This window comes from Filicampus tigris, chromosome 13, assembly GCF_054856515.1.
Source record: "Filicampus tigris isolate MCC_2025a chromosome 13, RoL_Ftig_1.0, whole genome shotgun sequence".
NCBI classification, from domain to species: domain Eukaryota; kingdom Metazoa; phylum Chordata; class Actinopteri; order Syngnathiformes; family Syngnathidae; genus Filicampus; species Filicampus tigris.
The window spans coordinates 3054451-3073110 of record NC_141229.1 but is presented as its reverse complement, the minus strand read 5'-3'; the positions used below and the strand labels follow the sequence as shown (position 1 = coordinate 3073110).

Below are 18660 nucleotides of genomic sequence, written 5' to 3'. Positions count from 1 at the left end.
ATCATTTCATGTTCTGAGTGACTTACCAGTCGTTCTCCGGACAAGACCTCCAGAAGTTTAATGAGCATGCGTCCGTCACGCAGGTCCAAGTAGAGGTCGGAGATGCGGCAGCTGACCCGAGACAGGATGGAGTTGACCCATTTGGTGAACGTCTTCTTCTGGACCGCCTCACGCTCATCTGAAGTTAACCCCCCCCCAAAAAATATATATATGTATGAGTCAGATCATTCAGTAGGAAATTGTTGAGGTGTCGATTTTTTTTTTAATAAGGTTGGGATTTTATGAAAAAAGTTGAAATTTCTCGAGAAAAAGATCGTTATTGTATGAAAATTGTGAAAATTAAATTGCCATACCATGAGAAACGTGTCTTGATTTCAGATATTAAATTTGGAATTTCATAAGGAAAATGGTCACAATTTTGTGACGATAAACAGTTATTTTGAGATAAGGTCTCAATTTTTTAAAGTAATATTTACAAGAAAACGCAATTATAGCATGAATTTAACGTTGGAATATTATGCGAAATAAGCCGTAATGTTCTAATTGCACGGGGGGAAAAAAATCATTTCAGGAGAGGAGTTGTAATCTTATGGAGGTGTAGGAGGGGTGGGGTAGTTTTTTTTTGTTTTGTTTTTTACTGAAAAAGTGAGTCAAAATATGTCCCACGAAAAAGATATTGCTTCATGAAATGAAGTTGTAATGGTACCAGAAAAAGACTGTGATGCTTGGTCTGCTTAGGTAGCTTAAAAAAATGAAAAGCAAATTTTTGAAAATGTATTTTTCCAAAGAATGTTTTTTTTTTTTTTTCTGTCTTGCTGAGAGATTGCCGTAATACTGTATCAGGTGGAGATGTAATTTGATGAGGAAAAAAGTCAATATTTTATGAGTTTTAATTTCACAACTCATACTCTTATGAAATAAAGTTGTATTTTTTCCCCAAAATAAATTATATTAGAGAAATACATTCAAAAAATATTTTTTGCTTTGTCGAGAAAATGCACAATTTTGGTAAAAAAAAAAAAAAAATTATATATATATATATATATATATATATATATATATATATATATATATATATATATAATATATATTCATGAGAATAAAGTTGCCATATTACACTAGAAAATGTGTCAATTTTCTGTTGATGTTTGCAAGCTAGCTGCTTGAACCTCTGCAGGCGAGCCCTTAAATCAATCAGGAGGATCCAATTTGCTGCGTGATTTTATTACGTCGTCCTTCCATGATGTCTGCTGCGCTTGTTTAAAAGGCAAAGTCAGCGAGTGTGCGTGCGTCTAATGCACGTTCGTTTGCCCACGTTAGCAATTTAAGCCGCCGCTTGATGTCCACTTACCAGCACGGCGCTACGTCATTGAGGATTGTGCAAAGTTTTTACGACTTGATTCTCATGCAAAGATGACGTACATTTGCTAAAACACACGGCGGGTCTGCCAGGTGTTGTGACTTATTTGCATGGTTTTAATCGGCGTGACAGCTTCACGGTCGACTTGTCATGCGTGCAGCGAGAAGCAAGAAGGCATCATTTATTTAGCCGACGCTACTTATTGTGTCTCGGTCGTATGCGCCGTCGTCTGCTCAAGTCAAGTCCATGCATCTTGATCTCTTGCTATTTTGTTTGCTTTTTAGCTTTTTTTCTTTTTTTTTTTTGCTACCCCCTCCAAAGTTATGTCAAAGAAAATATGCACGTGAAAATATGATAAAAAGGTTATTTCGCTCTAAAAAACAGTTGGGTCCAAAATCACCTAATTTGGGTCAAAAAGTTACAAAACAACCCATTTTTTGAGAATATTTTGTTCAAAACTACCCATTTTTTGGGGATTATTTTATAAAAAAAAAATGGACCGAATTTATTGTAAGCAAGTGGTGTCAATTTGACCCAAGTAGTGACGCATATCTGACCCAAATTGGGTTATTTCTGAACCAACCTTTTGAAAAGTGCTTGTTTTTTCACGTGGGGGGAAAAGGTCATCACAAGTTACTCCAAAAAGATTTTTTTTCTTTTTTAAAATCATGTATTTTATGTTAGTGATTGTAGAACAAATGTGAGAAAAATGTGCTTATATATTGTGAGAAAAGTTTACATTTCAAAGTTCAAATTGCTATTGAGAAAATAAGTTTACAAGCAAAAAAGTTAAATATGTCCATGAAAAAAGTGAGTCACAAGGAAAAAGTTGTTAAGAGGTGTATTTCTTCAAGGAGAATAGAAGGAATCTTTGTCCCCGCCTGGGCTGAATCATCATCATCAACATTGTTATCATCATCAAGCCAGCTGACTCCGCCCCCTTCCTGTCTCTTTTGGGGGGCGTGTCAATACGAGACTGACTAAACAGCGGTCTGTTTGACAAGCCTTTACTTAAGTCCTCTCTCATGCACTCCAGTTAAAGGCCACGCATGACTTATTCATGCTGATGGATTTTCCCTGTAGTCGGCTGTACTGGGTTGTACTCGGCTGTACGGTGTGTACGCCGCCTCGTTACCTCATTTTTCCCCCACACTCAGCGCTTCTTGCTAGCTAGCCTCCAGAATGTCTTTTGTGCAAAAACATCAAATAAAAACACGACTTAACTACCGGGTTGAGTCACGACACCATCCGTTGATTGCCTGGCATCCGGTTTATGCTAACATTTAGTTTGGCCAATAACGTAGACTCCAACTTGAACCCGACCGACATACCATTTAGCATAGTAACCCCGATACTAGCCTACATACCAATTAGTGTGATTCCAACTTGATTAGGAATTGACCTACTGATCGTTTAGTTTGGTCTGGACCAAACCGTAGCCACGAACCCTAAGCCTAACTCGAAGCCACGAAGAATTTTGACCTAGACAGCCTTGTCAGCGCATCGTTTTGGGTTTATTTTTTTTTTTTGTATTGCATCACTCACAGCTCTTCGGCCTTTGAAACAGTTAAAATAGTTTGAGGAAGATGACACGACCACAGTCGTTAGCTTTGGTTAAATATTAAAGCGTTCTCTCATCGGGGAGCTGAGTGCAAGCGCAGACTTTGATGAACACTGCTGGTGGCAGCGATGTCTTGTGTCTGTACCCTTCCTGTAATTCATTTTGAGCTAATAGAATTAGCGATTGAACATAATGACGGGGAGGCGTTTCGTTCATGTTGGTGGATAGCAATAGAACGTATACTACCAACTTTAACATTGCCATGTTTTGCTAACTTATGCTCGATGGCTTTTTTTTCCCGTTCCTGAAAAGTACCGGTTTTGAAGATTTGGATTCCGTCAGACGACGATGGGCTGAACCGTAGCCGAAAACGCTAACCTAATCGCATGGCGGTTGAGCTTTGAGCGTATCCATTGTCAAGAATGTAGGCGGAGCCAACAATTTCCCTCTCGCCGGCCTCTTTTCTCTAATGCGTCCTTGTTACATGATCAAAATAAAATAAATAAAACCGTTAAGTGCAGAGGAAAAAGAAAAGCCAAATAAGCTAAAACGCTAATTATGACTTTGGAAGTGGGGAGGGGGAAAAAAAAACATCCCAAACCTTTTTAGAAGTTGCTGCTATGAATTATTGAAGTCAGTGTACAAGTGGGGCAAAGCCACAGCGCCCTTTGGATAAATAAATTACTACCTAATACCAGAGGTGGCAAAAGTACTCACACTCTGTAAATAAGTAGAAGTACAGATACTTGGAATGTAAATAATATCACCCTAACCGTATTAATCCCACTCCTTTACTCCAAAAATCATCTGAATTTTTGGGGCACGGCTAAATGCAAGCCCAAATATGCGCACGGGTCGTAAAAGTACAGCGCGCACCGTAATCCCAGACAACACTGCTGCTGTTCCGCTTACGATTCCGCTAGCTTTGTTAGCCTGCTACCCTGCTATGTTATGTGGACCCACACATGACAAAAAGTAAGGCGGTGGACGCCGCCGACGCCGGTCCAGGGGCTAACGAGCTAGCAGGCCAGACGGCTAGCGGGCTACATAATGCTTGCTAGTCCACCGACCGGCATCTGCATCGTCCAAATAAGTCACCGCTTCACTCGGGTTCTGTGCCGTGTCCGCGGACACAGAATAGACACTTCAGGGAAATGTAAATGTGTATTAAACACAGCGGCACATGTAATTCAACCTGCAGCTGAATAAATCTGTCATGATCCTGGAGTTTTTTTATTTCCTTTGCATTTGCTTTATTAAAGCGGAAGTCAGCCCAAACATTTTTTTCAAGAATATGTTCTAATGTGCAAGCCCACTAGATGAAACAAGGCATTCTGATAAATATTGCGTTTGTGGAATAAGAGTTAATCCACTCGTTTTTAGCCATCTCTGGGGGCGGCCATTTTGTCACTTCTGTCGACTGAAAATGACATCACAACTGCTCACAACGAACAATCACGGCTCAGATTCAGAAAACAAGTCAGCCGTGATTGGTCGTTACCTGAGCCATGAGCAATTACGATGTCATTTTCAGACAACAGAAGTGACAAAATGGCCGCCCCCTGAGATGGCTAAAAAGGGGTGGATTTTGCTGCTTAAATCATATTGCACAAACGCACTATTAATCCGAATGCTGTGTTTCAACTAGTGGGCCTGCATAAAACATTCTTGAAAAAAATGTTTACGTTGATTTCCACTTTAATTGAAATTTGGCAGCAGTGTTAACAACTTTCCAGCGTAACGAAGTACAGTAATTCCCCCCCTCCATCGTGGGTTCCGTGTACATAATCCTGCATTTCATTTTAGCACAGTTTGTGACTATTTTGGGTGTTAACACCACTGTTGACCAATTTTTTTTTTTGTTTGAGACGGTGTGGATTTGAAAGATTTCGCTAAAGATTACCGAACGTCAAATCATCTTCAATCCTGCTCTTTACGCCTACAGACGGCGACAGCTGCAAGGTTCATTTGATAATGTTTGATCGTGATTATTGATACATATTTGTGGGATGATGTTAACTTTGAATATATTGTGTGTTTTAAAGACCTATTAAAAATGCTACAAAAACATGCCTATTTACAAAGTTGGCGTCAATCTACACTTGGCGATTACATTTACAGGCTACTCCCCTCAGTGCCTACTACATGCAAAGAGCAAGGGTGGTCCCCGCTGGGCGGGTGCGAGAGGGTGGGGGGCCCCGACCCATCACTGGGACCCCGCTATACCTTGCAGTTGCCTGAAGCGTCCATCCAGGATGGAGTTGAAGTAAATGTTGGATGCACTGGAGCTGAGCCAGCGCGCCCGTTTCATGCTCCGGCCGGACAAGGACGAGGAGGAGGAGGAGGAGGGGGGGGGGAGACGGGTGGACGGGGCGCTGACAGGAGGGGGCCGGCGGGAGTACGGGGGTGAGCCCCGGGAGGGTGAGCGGCACCTGCAGGAGGACAGCGCCGTTCCTCTCCGGGTGATGCTCCTGCTGCTTGCCCCGGCCCCTGGGGGCCCTCCTGAGGGCCCGGTGCACGGGCGGGGTGCTCCGGCTGCGCACGGGGGCGTCGTTGTCCGCCGGCGGGTAGCGTCGGCCGCCGGCATCCTTGCCGTCCTGGATCTTGGAGGCGGCTTTCAGGCTGATCCTCACATCCCGGAGTCGGGGCTGGCTGATGGGGGCCGCCCGCAGCAGGCACGGGCTGCTCATGTTGGCCCCGCCGCCCAGCGATCAACTCTGGAGCAGACGAGCGGGACTGTGCGTGTCGCCTCTCGTCCGCCTCCTGGCTTTCTGTCCTCCTTTCCTAGTGCCGACTCCTCCCTCCCCGCCTCCTTCCTCCTCCTCCTCGTCATCTTCGCCACTTGTGTGATGTGATGATGCCGCCGCTCTCAGGCGGCAGAGACTTCCTCTAGCCTGCATGTCTCATTTGCCTCTGCCTCGGTTTCCTTCTTTTATGTTGAGTGAAGCCCCGCCCATTCTTATTGTATCATTTGCAACCAGGGCATATATGTAATAAAGTGCAAGGGAAAATAGTCAGTAATATTTTGTATTGTTCGTTTAAGATCCAATTATTCAATCAGTTGGGCTTTTGTTTTTTTTAAAAGAGACTTGGTGCTTCTAACATTCTTGCTTTATTTTTAAACAAGCTCTTTTTGGGGGAGAAAATTCCATCTTTTTCACCCAGGTACATGACTATTTGGGGAAGTTAGGTCTCTTATTTAAAAAAAAAAAAAAAATTGTCAAAAAAAAATAAGATTAACCTCATAAGATTACATTTTTTTGTCTGAATTACATAACTTTATTCTTGTACTATTATTCATTTATTTGTCTTTAATACGACCATTTTTTAGGGTTACCGTCTTTTGTTTCTTAAAAGGCCAATCTTTTTTTTTTTACTAACAAGACTGCATAATAAAAGAACCCAACTTGACTTCTCAAAAAAATGTTGATATAATCCTCCTAAGAGTCCATCTCTTTTTGTCTGAATATTTGTTTGTTGGCTTGTTTTGTTTGTTTGTTTGTTTGTTTGAAAAGGTTACTTTTTGGGAAAACAACAATATTGCTGGTAACTTTACTTCTTAAAAAAAAAAGGTGACTTTTTTTCTTTCTTTTCTAATTACGTCTTTTTTGTCGAATAATACAACTTGTTTCCTGTTTGTTTTTATTCTAAGAAAAAAAACAAACTTCATCCTCTTATTAATATGACAACTTTTTGGTCAAAAATTATGACTTCAACCCCTGTAAGATTATGTTTTCAAAACATCGCTTTTGGAAAAGTACAACTTTATTTTCTAAAGATTGGGAAACTCATTATGGATGTCATTTTTTTGGGTGGTAAAGTGAAAAGTTAAAAAAACAAACACTTTGGTTGAACCGATAGCTTACTTCTTATTATCTTTGTCGAGGCCCCAATTTTGAACTGAATCTCCTTCGACTCTGCAGGTAGTGAAGTCAAAGCCTTCCGACCTTCCTCTTTTTCCTGCCTAGCCGTCCTTTACTGTGCCGGAAACGTGTCTATTTTTAAAAACCTGACTAGCGGCTGCACAGGTGCTTAGTGTCGTTTGAGGCTTAAGGTGTAAAATTCCAAAGAGCTGTGAGCTGGCGAGCCTGCAGCTGTGCGCATCCATCAAGGCGCGAATCATTCCGGGAATGCGGTGGGGGGGGGGGGGGGGGGGGGGGACTCTAGTCAGGTGACATAACTCGAGTCAGATTTAAAGCGGAAATCAACCCAAACATATTTTTTTTAAGAATATGTTCCCAGCAGGCCCACTAGTTGAAACGCGGCATTCTGATGAATATTGCGTTTGTAAAATATGAGTTAAGCAGCAAAATCCACCCGTTTTTAGCCATCTCAGGGGGCGGCCATTTTGTCACTTCTCCATCCATCCATCCATTATCTCCCGCTTATCCGAAGTCGGGTCGCGGTTGACCTGTTTTCTGAATCTGAGCCGTGATCGGTCGTTGTGAGCAGTTGTGATGTCGTTTTCAGTCGACAGAGCAGTTGTGATGTCGTTTTCAGTCGACAGAAGTGACAAAATGGCCGCCCCCAGAGATGGCTAAAAAAAGGGTAGGTAGATACCTCTTATTCCACAAATGCAATATTTATCAGAATGCATTTTTTCAACTAGTGGGCTTTGCATAGAGCATATTGAAAAAAATATATTTGGGTTGACTTCCACTTTAAGTCGCCAATTTTAGGACTTGGGACTTGCTTGACTTGAATGTGAGAAAGACTTGACTTGGGAGGCAAAAGTGACCCAAATAGGATGAAATGGCTAACCCAGCGCTGGTCCAGAAGTGACCGAGCTGTTGCTGGGCTATTTATACTATTTGGTTGAGGGTTGGACTCAGCATGTTGGGTCAAGATTTTGATCCAACAAGAGGTCAAAATTCCCCATAGTGATGCGTTTAAGCAAACCAAAAAAAATAGGTTACCAGCACAGAAACGGGTTACCATTTTATCAGTATAACTTTGGTTCAAAATAATCTTATTTTATGACCAACATTATTAAGAACCAACTTTTCCCTGTCAGGGATCGCCGCAGATAATTTACTTCAACTTCAATACACAACTAAACATACGATCAACTTCAGCTCTTCCGCCCGCCCAAATCCAATCTTCAACCCAATCTGCTGGGTCGCACAATAGTAAACCCAACAACCAGTAAAAATAACCCAATCTGCTCCAAATGCACTGCTACCCAGCGGGTGGGTTAAGAAAACAACCCAGCATTTTTTTTTTCTTTTAAAATTGTAAATTGTGATTAAGCAAGATTGTATTACTTGACTCAACATGAAATTTCGTGCAAACTCTACACACAGACACACCTGCGAGGGCTTTGATCCGCGACCGTTCAAAGAGTCGAGCCGAGCTGTTGTCGTTGTCCAGCTCCTCGTCGGGGAGATCGAAGCGAGTGTTGACGCGACTGTATTGCTGCGTGATCTCCACATTGTCAAAGTCTGTAGTGGAAGTCATGGTGGGTGTTTTAAGGGATGACACAAGGGGGCGGTTTGGCACAGGTTGGGGGGGGGGGGGGTCGTCACGGCGTCCTCAGGTCCTCTTGTTCAAAAGGTCAACAAAGAAAGGAAGAAAATGTAGCTTCTGTTCCTGGTAGTGGTCTGGAACAGAGGAAAAACGCACATTGATTAATATCTTTGGTGGCTCAGACATGATGTGGGGAGAAAGAGAAAAAAAAATGTAATTGTGGACAATTGTTTGTGGTCATGAATTAGGTGTAATGAGCAGACAAAAAAAAATTGCACAAAATACAAAATTGTGGATGCAAACTGGTAATTTGTGTCCATGAATTAGGAATAATATACGCCTGAAATACTAATGTGTGTCCACAATTACTAAATTGTGCCCACAAAATCAGAATTCAAAAGCAACGCGACAGTCATGACAAAAATACATCCTATTTACACTTTTTTTTTTTTACTAAGGAATGACTATTAGTATTAAAAGAGTGAAACAATGAGCTTGAGTTACTAACACTTGACTTTTTTTTAACATCAAATTTCCAACTGAAATCTCTCACCTTAAAAAGTCATCTTAAATTCACATTCAAAATGAGATGGCACAAAAAATACCACAAGCCATTTCTGTGCCTTCTGAGATTGAGGTTTCAATTTCTCAAACTTTTGTTTTTTTTAAACCAACCTCAGATGGCATCAGGGATGTTGCTACGGCGGGGCTAGGGATGCTATGGTCCTGTCAGAAATCAGAACTATATTTCTAATGTATTTTCTCAGCCCCCCTGAGAAAAAAAAATTCTGGAGTCGTCCCTGGATGGCAACGAGTGCCGTGCGAGTTTGAATTTCTTTTTCGCCATCAAATTTCTAACACTAATTTCAAAAATTCTTAAAATCTTAAATTCAAACTGCACGACTACAAGCAAGTATGGTAGTACGAGCTGCTGTTATAAATAGTTGAGCTGTTGGAAAAGGATGTCGACAAAAGATGTCCCCTAGCAGCTCCATTTTGTCATTTTGACCCCCCACACCCCCCACTGACAGCTTGTTCATTCTTAGCACGGAATGGCGGTTTATCAGGCTACGGCATAGCTCCCTTATCACGTGTGTGTGTGTGTGTGTGTGTGTGTGTGTGCGCGCGTGCCAATGGGAGTGGTGGAGTCACACAAAGTGACACCGCCATGAATGATGGCGTCCAACCCATCGTGTGAAGCGCGTCTCAGAACTACAGAAGGGATGGAGGAGGGAAACATGTAAATCAGGCCGGAAAGGGGGCTCTTGAGGACCGGACTTGGGCACCCCTGCTGTAAATGATCACATTGGTTTATGTGTAATTAATCATATAAAAATAATGTAAGATGTAACATTTAGTAGTATTCATGAATTAAAGGTTCAACAACGTCATTGAAACGTCATAGCTGTAATTGATAACTTTGGGTAAAATCCGTATAGCGCAAGCTTTATAGGTCAAACTTCAAAACCAAATTATTTCAACGACCCGATGTGCTCGAAAAAAACAAAAAAAGATGTATTTTTTTGAAATCAGCGTCAAAAATACGTTTGAGGACATCAGGTACTAACAGCTAGCATGCTCACTGTACAGAAGTCATTTGTGATAGACATACTTAAAAAAAAAAAAAAGTGTCCATATATCATTGGGACAAATTTGTGATAAAATGCTTATCAGGAAAGTAGTAATTGGTCATTTTAATGTTGTTTTTTTTAAACAAATAATCTGTAAGCAACTTATTTAAGATTATTGTTAGAAGATGAGTCTAACTTATGCTTGACTTATAATTACCATTTCATTTTTTTTATTAATATCAAATTACGGTATAAAACATGACTTATTCCCTAACCCCTGCAAAATAGCAAGGGTTCGCTGTTCAAGTAAACTTGTGCTGAGCTTTTTGATGAGGTGGGGGCGGCATGTGGAAGAGGGGCCCCCCACGGATGATGTTTCAATGACGCGTCCTTCAGGTTTCCCTCGGTCTACAGCTCACTATCACGCGTTCACAGAGGGACCTTATCAAGCACGCAGGTGGCGGGGTCAAGGGGCGGGGCTTATCGGCTCCTCACACACGCATGGGCACAACTGGACCAACGGCCCTCAACTGTCCACATTCCCGCCCTCCCCACCACAACACTCTGTTATTGTACTTTATAAATATGTCCAATGCTGATGTAATTAAATGGAATGTAAAGAGCTCTTTTTTTTTTTTTGGCTTCATTTCAATGGACATTGTGCAACTCTTTTTAGTGAGCACGCTATGGAGATCTTGGTGGCAGTATAATACAGACATACGGTCACAGCTTCTCACTAAGCCGCAGTAATATTAGTCATTCTCCACAGAGGATAAAGAATTTACGCCTGTGAACATTGTATTGTCTCTACATGCGTTGCTCTACCATTTTAACTCAAATATCCATTGCTTATAGGCGATAACGTTGCAACGTTGATGCTATTCGTTAGCCCTTCTGTATGTGTGATTTGTGACCTTATGGACGGCATTTTGTATGCAGCTGTGGCTGTTTTAAAAGTTCTTTATGAATAAAGTTGTGTTGAGGGAAAAAGGCATTGATCGTCGAATCTCGAGAAAAAAAAAAATGACGAGTGTTAATTTACATTTTTCTGGGAACTGGTTATAAGGTTAAAAAAAAAAACAAATGACAACCCCAACGGAGTCGTACCTCAAATTAACGTCCCTGTTGAAGCCTTTCAATATCTGCAACAATGCTTCCAACGTGCCCTCATGCGATGACGCAATGGTCACAAAACCACTTTTGTGAGCGTTCTAGTTGCGAGTGTGCAAAGTATGAAATAAGAGCCGGAGGGTGTGGGGGGGGGGGGGCCGACAACATGTGCGACATGCTGCATTCTGCAACTCCAACTGCAGCAACTGGACCGAGGAAGAGGAGGGGGAAGAGGAAGAGCAGGGTGGCAGTGGACAATCCAGACATAACAAAACATTTAGCCAGCATCTTCTGCTCACTCATGGCTTTGAATGCAAGCTAACAAAGTGGTCAACCTTGGAGGCCTCGCTTTAAGGAATAACTAGTCTACAAACTATTCCTGGAGTGTTTACATTAGAAAGTCCTGGCTGGTCCACACACGCGTGTCCTTTTAAGGGGAATAAAGAGGCAACTTGAGCATTTCTTGGCTCACTCTGTTTTGTTCATGTGTTTTGGATATTGAAATAATACATTAAAAATACAATCCCGTGGTTGATTTTCAGTTACGCTTAACATGACTCCTTTGAATACATAATGCTCAATAAAGAGGAATAGAGGGAGCGTTTGCATTTCTTGGCTCAGCTGCTTTGTATTTCACTATCAAAAGCATCGCTAACATGTTTTTTGAGTCACTTTCTGGGGTCCACTTTAAGATCCAAAATGTCTGCTTTGATACATTAACTCAAATTTGGGGACTTAAGATGAAACGTTGCTGTCTTTCTCACTCCCTCAAAACACATTTTTGACACGTTCTTTGGATAAGAAAAAGGCAGTTCGAAGTTCGTTTTAAGCTTATTAATAGTTGTTTTATACTTACATTTGACACCCTTTCGTCGACCAAAACGGTCCAGTTTGCACGTTTACAACATGAACAACAAGCCGAAAATGACTTTGAGTGGCGTTTTCGTGAAGACACTTTGATGTACGAGGGCGCGTTGTCCTTTGTCGCGCACGTCATCGTGCGTAAAAAGTCTCTCGTGCGCCCAGCTCCGGGCACAGTGACGCCAATTCAACGTCAAAATAACCTAATTAGTGTTTGAAACAGTCTAGGTCAGACAGGTATTAAGTTGAGACAGTATGAAAGGTGCTTGACGTCGCAACAGGTGCTTTTTGGTGCCCCGCAACGAAAGCCCTTAAAGAAATATCACGTTTTTAATTTCGCACTCACTTTCTTCAGTGGAATCCGTCCAAGTGGCGTTTGTTGTCCCTGCCGACGGTCACCTTAAGGTCCCATGGACGCATCGGGGTCCCACTTGGGGTTGCTCCTGCCTGGAGCGGACCAGGAAAGGAGGGATTAAACAAAAAAAAAAGAGGGAGGGTAGTGGGGGACTGCGCTCCACACTCATTCCCGAGAGGCAGCCGGCCCACTGACCCGCCCTGTGGGGTTAAAAATAACAAGTGGGCGCATCCAGCGGGGGGAATATACATTCCCGACACGGGGCTGCAACAACAAAAGTGGCAAAAGTCTTGAGCTGCGTGTGCGTGGACTCCAAATCCCCCCGCCCCCCAAAACACACCCACCAAAGTGCAACAGAAAGAAAAAATGTCAACATCGTAACTGCGACTTACTATATATTTACTTACTACTACGACGCAATACAATTTTAAAATTAGCGACATTACATTTTGCAATATAATTGTAATAGAATTATATAGCGCTTTTCAAAGCAAAGGCACATGGGGTAGTTCTACTTGATGACACAATGCTATAAAAAATATTTGTTGATATTAAAACGGCGTAATATGTTAGCTCTAAAAAAAAAAAAAAAAACAGCAGACCATGTAAAAATGTTGATTGTGGTTTTTTTTTTGTTTTAATCAGACATATCCAAAAGACAACTTTGGTAATAGTATAAAAAACTGCAATATTTATGTATATTATATATAAAAACACACATTTACAAGTCAAACATAAATAAGTTTCAATACCACAAGTAAAAAAAACCAAACTAATTTATAACAACAATACAACAAAAATAAACAGTTTAATTTTTTTTTTTTTTTTTTAAAAAGGTGGTCACTTCATTCCTTCGTTGTGCCTTGATTTTTTTCTTTATCTTTGGTTTTACCAATGAGAACTTGCATAGCTCAAACGAGAACACACATACAAAAAATACTCACTTTGGTGCAAGCGACTTTGAAGTTGCTATTAAAAAAGGGAACAAAACAAATTTGACAGCATTTTGAAAAAATAATGTTTGGCGACTATATTAAGTCATTTTCTCAGCAAATAGGAACAAACCCTTGTACCCCTTTTTTACTGCAAATTCCTGATCATCAAAGTTTGATGTCATGCGCCACCCACGTTACATTCTTTCTTCTCAGTTGCTTCTCAGCAAATGGCTGCTTCCAACCAAAATGGCCGACTTCCTGTCCAATTTCAGGAATGGCTCCTTCAGCCTCTTATAATTTTTATTTTTAATTTAGAAAGGGTCTATTGGTAAAACCTTTTTTTCCCCCCTAGCTTTCCAGGCGGCACTACTGAGTGAATTCCCGTGGCTTTTGTTGGGGGACCGCTAAAAATACAAAAAATGACAAAAGTCAAGAGGTGCAGTAGCCGGGCTGCCAACTGTTCAGTAGTCACTAATAATTCAACAACAATAAAGGTCCACTTTGCTTTGTGGGTGCGTAAAACAGAAGAATGCAATTTGGTGTACAGTTGGCACATTCAGGAAGTAACGTGATTGGCACATTAAATGTTCCAACTACATGGCAGTGGCTTTGTTTTTGATTTTTTACAGTGCAGTTGCATTTCAGGCTTAAGTATAATACATTTGCATCTAATCTTTTATAACTGTTTTCAAATATTTGAGGTACAATTTCTGTTAACTTTTGTGTGCGGTACATTCGATTTGAATCATGATTGAAGTCTTTTTTTTTTCCTTATCTTTAGGGACGTCGTCAAAGTTTGAACTGTGCTTAATCTTACAGTGGCTCACATCATATGATATTACAATCTCTTCATTATTCATAAACACTTGAGCCTACTATGCAACTGTATTTTAAAGTCTGTCACAATTTTGGCATTTGGAGAGCTCAGTGTTTTTTGAGGGTATTACTTGTATAAAGATTGAGAACCACGGACCTAGGTGATAGGAAATCAATGAAAAAAAAAAAAGTCAGGAATAACAATTCAACCTTTGAATTTGACGGATCATGCAGTTACCCCCTCGCCCCCGATATTTGAAAACCACTATCAACATTTCTGTTATGTCAGCAATATAAACCACAGAAGCTACCAAGCTAAAACAAGAGTCTGTTCCAGGGTCAAACTGCCCCCATCATGATTTACCCTCACCCCCAATTAAATTAGTCTGTTCTGTCATTCCATCCATGCAGTTTTTTCCCCCGTAGGAAATAATGGAATTAGAAAGAGTCTGTCAAAAGGTCAAACGGACCCCATTATGATGTTTTTCCTCCTTAGAAATTAAGAGAGTCTATTCCAAGCTTAAACTGTGCCCAACATAATTTGGGAATCGAAAAAGCTTGTTCCAGGGTCACTGTCATGTCATTATTTTTTTTTCCCTCATAAGAAACAATGGAAATAGAAAAAACAGTCTATTCCAGGGTTAAACTGCAGCGTTAATCAGTATTTTTTTGGACCCATAGAAAATAATGAAATAAAAAAAAATAGTCTGTTTTTGGGTAAAACAGCCACCACAAAAAAAATCTCTCTAGCTGACAATAAGAAACAATAGAAATAGAAAAAACTGTCTACTCCAGGGTTAACTGTCGGCATTCAACATTATTTTTTTGGACCCATAGAAAATAATGAAATTGAAAAAAATTGTCTGTTCCAGAGTAAAACAGCCACCATTATTTTTTTTTCCGCCCATCGTAGGAATAGAAATAGAAATAAATTGTTCCAGGGTCAAACTGTCACCAACATGATAGTCACAACATCCAGTATCTTTGGAAAACTAGCGACTGAAGAAAGCAAAAACAACAATCAAACAAACAAATCCAACCTTCATAGATATAAAAATAAAGCTGCTCATTAAGAAATAGTGCTTTCATTGTGTACAAAAAGGCGTCAATTAAATAACAAAAAGTCAGGTGCAAAATGAAGTGTCGGAATCAGTTCGAGGCAAAGCGCGAACGGCCGATCACGTGTGCCCCGCTTTGATGAGGTCGGCCAAGATGGCCGCTTGCCTCCGGGCCATCGTGCCCAACAGCCGCGGCGGGAAAGACGGCGTGCCCAGGTCCACCTGAGACCACAAGATACATGATACACATGATGCATCCAAAATTCTATTTTTGTTTCCCGCAGTCCATGAGTGACGGTGGTGGTGCAGCGGCCCAAACCTGCAGCAGGTAGACAACCCGGGTGGCCTCACGTCCGCTCCCGCAACCGCCGCGCCTGATTGGCTGCAGGAGCCAGCAGCTGGGCATCATCTCGCCTCGGACGGCGTCGGGGCCGGGGCGCGGGAGGGACTCGTCAAATACCGACTGCATAGCCAGCACCTTGGCCTCGCCCTGAGGTTACAAACATCTCACTCAATTTGGGATTTCAAACTGGAGCTTCACTTCAGATGTGCAGTTAAGGTTAAGAAAAGAAAACTCAAGATTGACCGTTCTGGAAAACATTACCTTATGATATTGTATTATTATGAATGAGGATGTAAAATAGTAAAGAGTCATCATGGTCTCATTTATTTATTTTTTTTTATACGTCACAAAATTTGACATTTGAAAAGGGGTGTGTAGACTTTTGATGCCCACTGTAGCTGACGACTAGCTGGCGGCTCGCTAACCTGTTTGGACTCAGCGCTGATGCAGCAGAAGTCTCGCGGCTGGCTGAGGTGGCAGCTGGACACGTCTGTTAAAATGTAGACTGGAGACACACGTTTTCATATAAGACAAGGAGAGAAAGTTCCAGAATATTTCACAACGGTACGCGTGGAAGCTTTAAGTCAGGGATGGGAAAACATTTCAGCTCAAGGGCCACATTTGATTTTGAAAACACGGGCCACATTATTCCTAGTAGGAAGGGAGGGGGTGGGGTGTGTCGTTCAAATGTATACATGTTAAAAATGCGTAAAAATAAATAAATGTGATGGATCATGAATACATATGATTAATTTTCCTTTTTCTTTTTTTATTTATCATTTATTTCTATATTATCATATAGATTTTTCACTGTGGAAATCAAACTGTCATTATTATGTTTATATTGATCCTCCCCTTAAAAAAATAGTCTGTTCCAGGGTCAAAACTTAGGTCATGATTTTTTTTCTTTTTTTTTTTTGTTCATAGGAAATAATGTTCGGTATCTGACCCAAGTTAGTGCTGCCATCTAGCGGGCGAGTCCACGCGGTGTGGACAAATGGGTGGTAGTCCTGAGCGTTGCGGGGCTGGCGAAGGACGGCCCACAGGCGCTCCGGGGGTCCGGCCAGCTCGGCGGCCCCCAGGAAGGAGTGCACCGAAGGGCTCGACGACGCCCTGTAGTAAGCCTGGATGCCTCGCTCTTCTCCCTCGTGGCTGTATCAATCAAGCAATCAATCAATCAATCAATCAATCAATCAATCAATCAATCAATCAATGGTGTGCCCAGACAAAAATGGACTAAATTGAGGAAGTCACCTCCAGCCAGCAGAAGCTTTCCCCGTCACCAGGTTGCTCAAATCACCGCAGGATGCCAGTCGGACCTTTGGATTCAAAATGAGCAAAATTGATTTCATCAATAATAATACGGAGGTAACTCTAAAAAATATACCGATAATATGCATAAACTACAAACACATATACACACACACATACATATACAATATATATCTATAAATATATACAATATATCTATAAATATATACAATATATATATAAATATATACTATATATATATACAATATATATATATATATATATATAAATAACATTTCCTTAAAAATATCAATTGACTGGAAAAAACAAAACAAAAACAAACTTACATGGAACATGGAAATAATGTCTATTTTCAGGAAAAATAATGTTGTTTTGTTTTATTTTTTGGTTACCTCAGCCAGAGCTCGGCCGAGCACCATGGCCGTGATATCCTGATAGCCTGCGGAGACAGAGGAGGAGCAGGAGGAGCCAAAGGAGGCGGCGCGGCGTCGAGTACAAGACAGTGGCGATGATGGTGACGAGGTCGTCACATGGGCGTCTAATAAAGCAAAATGGACGTATTTACCCCATTTGTTCTGTCCAGTATATTAAAGCGTGCTGATCACCATGTTGTCAAACTGTGACTTACCCTGAGCAGAAATGGAGCTTCGTGAAGCAACTTTCTCAGCTTCCTCTAGGAACATGGTGGACTAAAAACAAAAGGTAGCCAAAGTTTTGGTCAAATCATCAATTATGTGGATTTTTTTTTTTTTTTTTTTTTTTTTGGACTATACCATTTCATTCTCACACGGTTTTGAAATGTACTTGAAAATGTGATTTCTTATCCAAAAAAATGTCCAACTTTTTTTTCTTAAAAATATATGACATTATTGAGAAAAGCCTTTCTTATATTACATTGGAGGTTTATTTGCATTGTGTCTGGCATGTCCTACGTGCGTGATTGTTTTTCACCCACATGTCCAGGAGTTAGTCTGTGGCCGTGTTGCAGTTGCAGAGGATTGCCGCTGTTGTACCCCGACGTGGGTCCAGATGACAGGCTCAGGCTGGATCCGGTGCACAAGGTGCTGTTGCTGATCCTGGTTCCATGCCTCAGGTCATCCTGGCAAAATAAATAAATAAATAGGTATCACTATCTCTTATGAATCCGACATATACAAAATGAAAAAATATATCTACCACTTAAGCAATAAACCAGTTATTTAATCTGCACAATGAATCAAAAAATGCGTTTAACCAATTTTAGTGGGGAAAAATAATGCAACAAATAGTACAGGACTCCTTATATGTGGGCCAGATTAAGAACAAGGCCTCAGGCCATACTTTGCCCACCCCTAGGTTAGACATACTCAACCTTGGACTCTGGCGATAAAGCCTGCTGTTGAATCCTTCTCTTCTCCTGTTCAGTCCTCTGGCGCAGTCGCTCCCTCGCCTTGGCGATCTCGCTCATGGCTTCCTCCCGAGCGCGGCCATAATCGCGCAGCAGCTGCTCGATGTCCGAGGGGTAGGCGCTCTCGCCGTTCGCCCGGACTCGTGTCCTGCCGATAAGTGATCAAGTTAAGTTCAATGAAATGCACGTTTAGGATCGGATGAGTAGTTGGTATTGTACCTGCTGATCTCTGGCTTCGGCTGTTGGTCGCGAGTGGCTGGAGGGCTTCCGGGATGATGTCTGCGGGGGCTCAGGCTACGAGCTCGGCGGCTCGTTTGAGAAGGCTCCTCAGTCTTTTTGGGCAAACCTTCGATGCTCAAACGGTGTCTGGGAAGGTACGAAAAGTCAAGAATTGAGCTTTTTTTGCAGAGATCACTCCACTGCACCCCGAAAAAAAAAAAAGAGCCGTCAGTGAGTCGGATGCTCAGCCAGTAGGTCAATCAGTCAATGAAGCTCACTCAGGTCACACAACCAAATATAAAAATAAACGGCAACCAGATTGGATGGTCAGTTTGTAAGTGGGTCA

At 41.5% G+C, this 18660-nt stretch overlaps 2 protein-coding genes across 5 annotated transcripts in view; both read right to left on the bottom strand.

Annotated features, from left to right (window-relative positions):
- The window catches only part of sptb (spectrin, beta, erythrocytic), a 32045-nt gene extending 23653 nt beyond the window's left edge, over nt 1-8392 (bottom strand). Inside the window, exons 1-2 of the mRNA XM_086050184.1 lie at nt 8231-8392; nt 27-178 (exon numbers count right to left, since the gene is read on the bottom strand). Coding sequence (XP_085906310.1) covers nt 27-178; nt 8231-8378 — 300 coding nt within the window. The 5' untranslated portion in view covers nt 8379-8392. The remainder of the gene's footprint in view (nt 1-26; nt 179-8230) is intronic.
- Nucleotides 8386-18660, bottom strand: part of stard9 (StAR-related lipid transfer (START) domain containing 9) — a 37616-nt gene continuing 27341 nt past the window's right edge. For 2 of the 4 annotated variants that reach the window (XM_086050182.1, XM_086050183.1), the window contains exons 23-32: nt 18315-18461; nt 18060-18243; nt 17664-17807; nt 17337-17397; nt 17101-17246; nt 16691-16755; nt 16386-16588; nt 15862-15941; nt 15413-15583; nt 12903-15315 (exon numbers count right to left, since the gene is read on the bottom strand). In XM_086050182.1, the coding sequence (XP_085906308.1) occupies nt 15214-15315; nt 15413-15583; nt 15862-15941; nt 16386-16588; nt 16691-16755; nt 17101-17246; nt 17337-17397; nt 17664-17807; nt 18060-18243; nt 18315-18461 (1303 nt within the window). In that variant the 3' untranslated portion in view covers nt 12903-15213. Of the gene's footprint in view, nt 8522-12275; nt 12549-12902; nt 15316-15412; nt 15584-15861; nt 15942-16385; nt 16589-16690; nt 16756-17100; nt 17247-17336; nt 17398-17663; nt 17808-18059; nt 18244-18314; nt 18462-18660 lie in introns of those variants that run through there. The other 2 variants (XR_015089397.1, XR_015089398.1) reach the window with 2 other exon arrangements.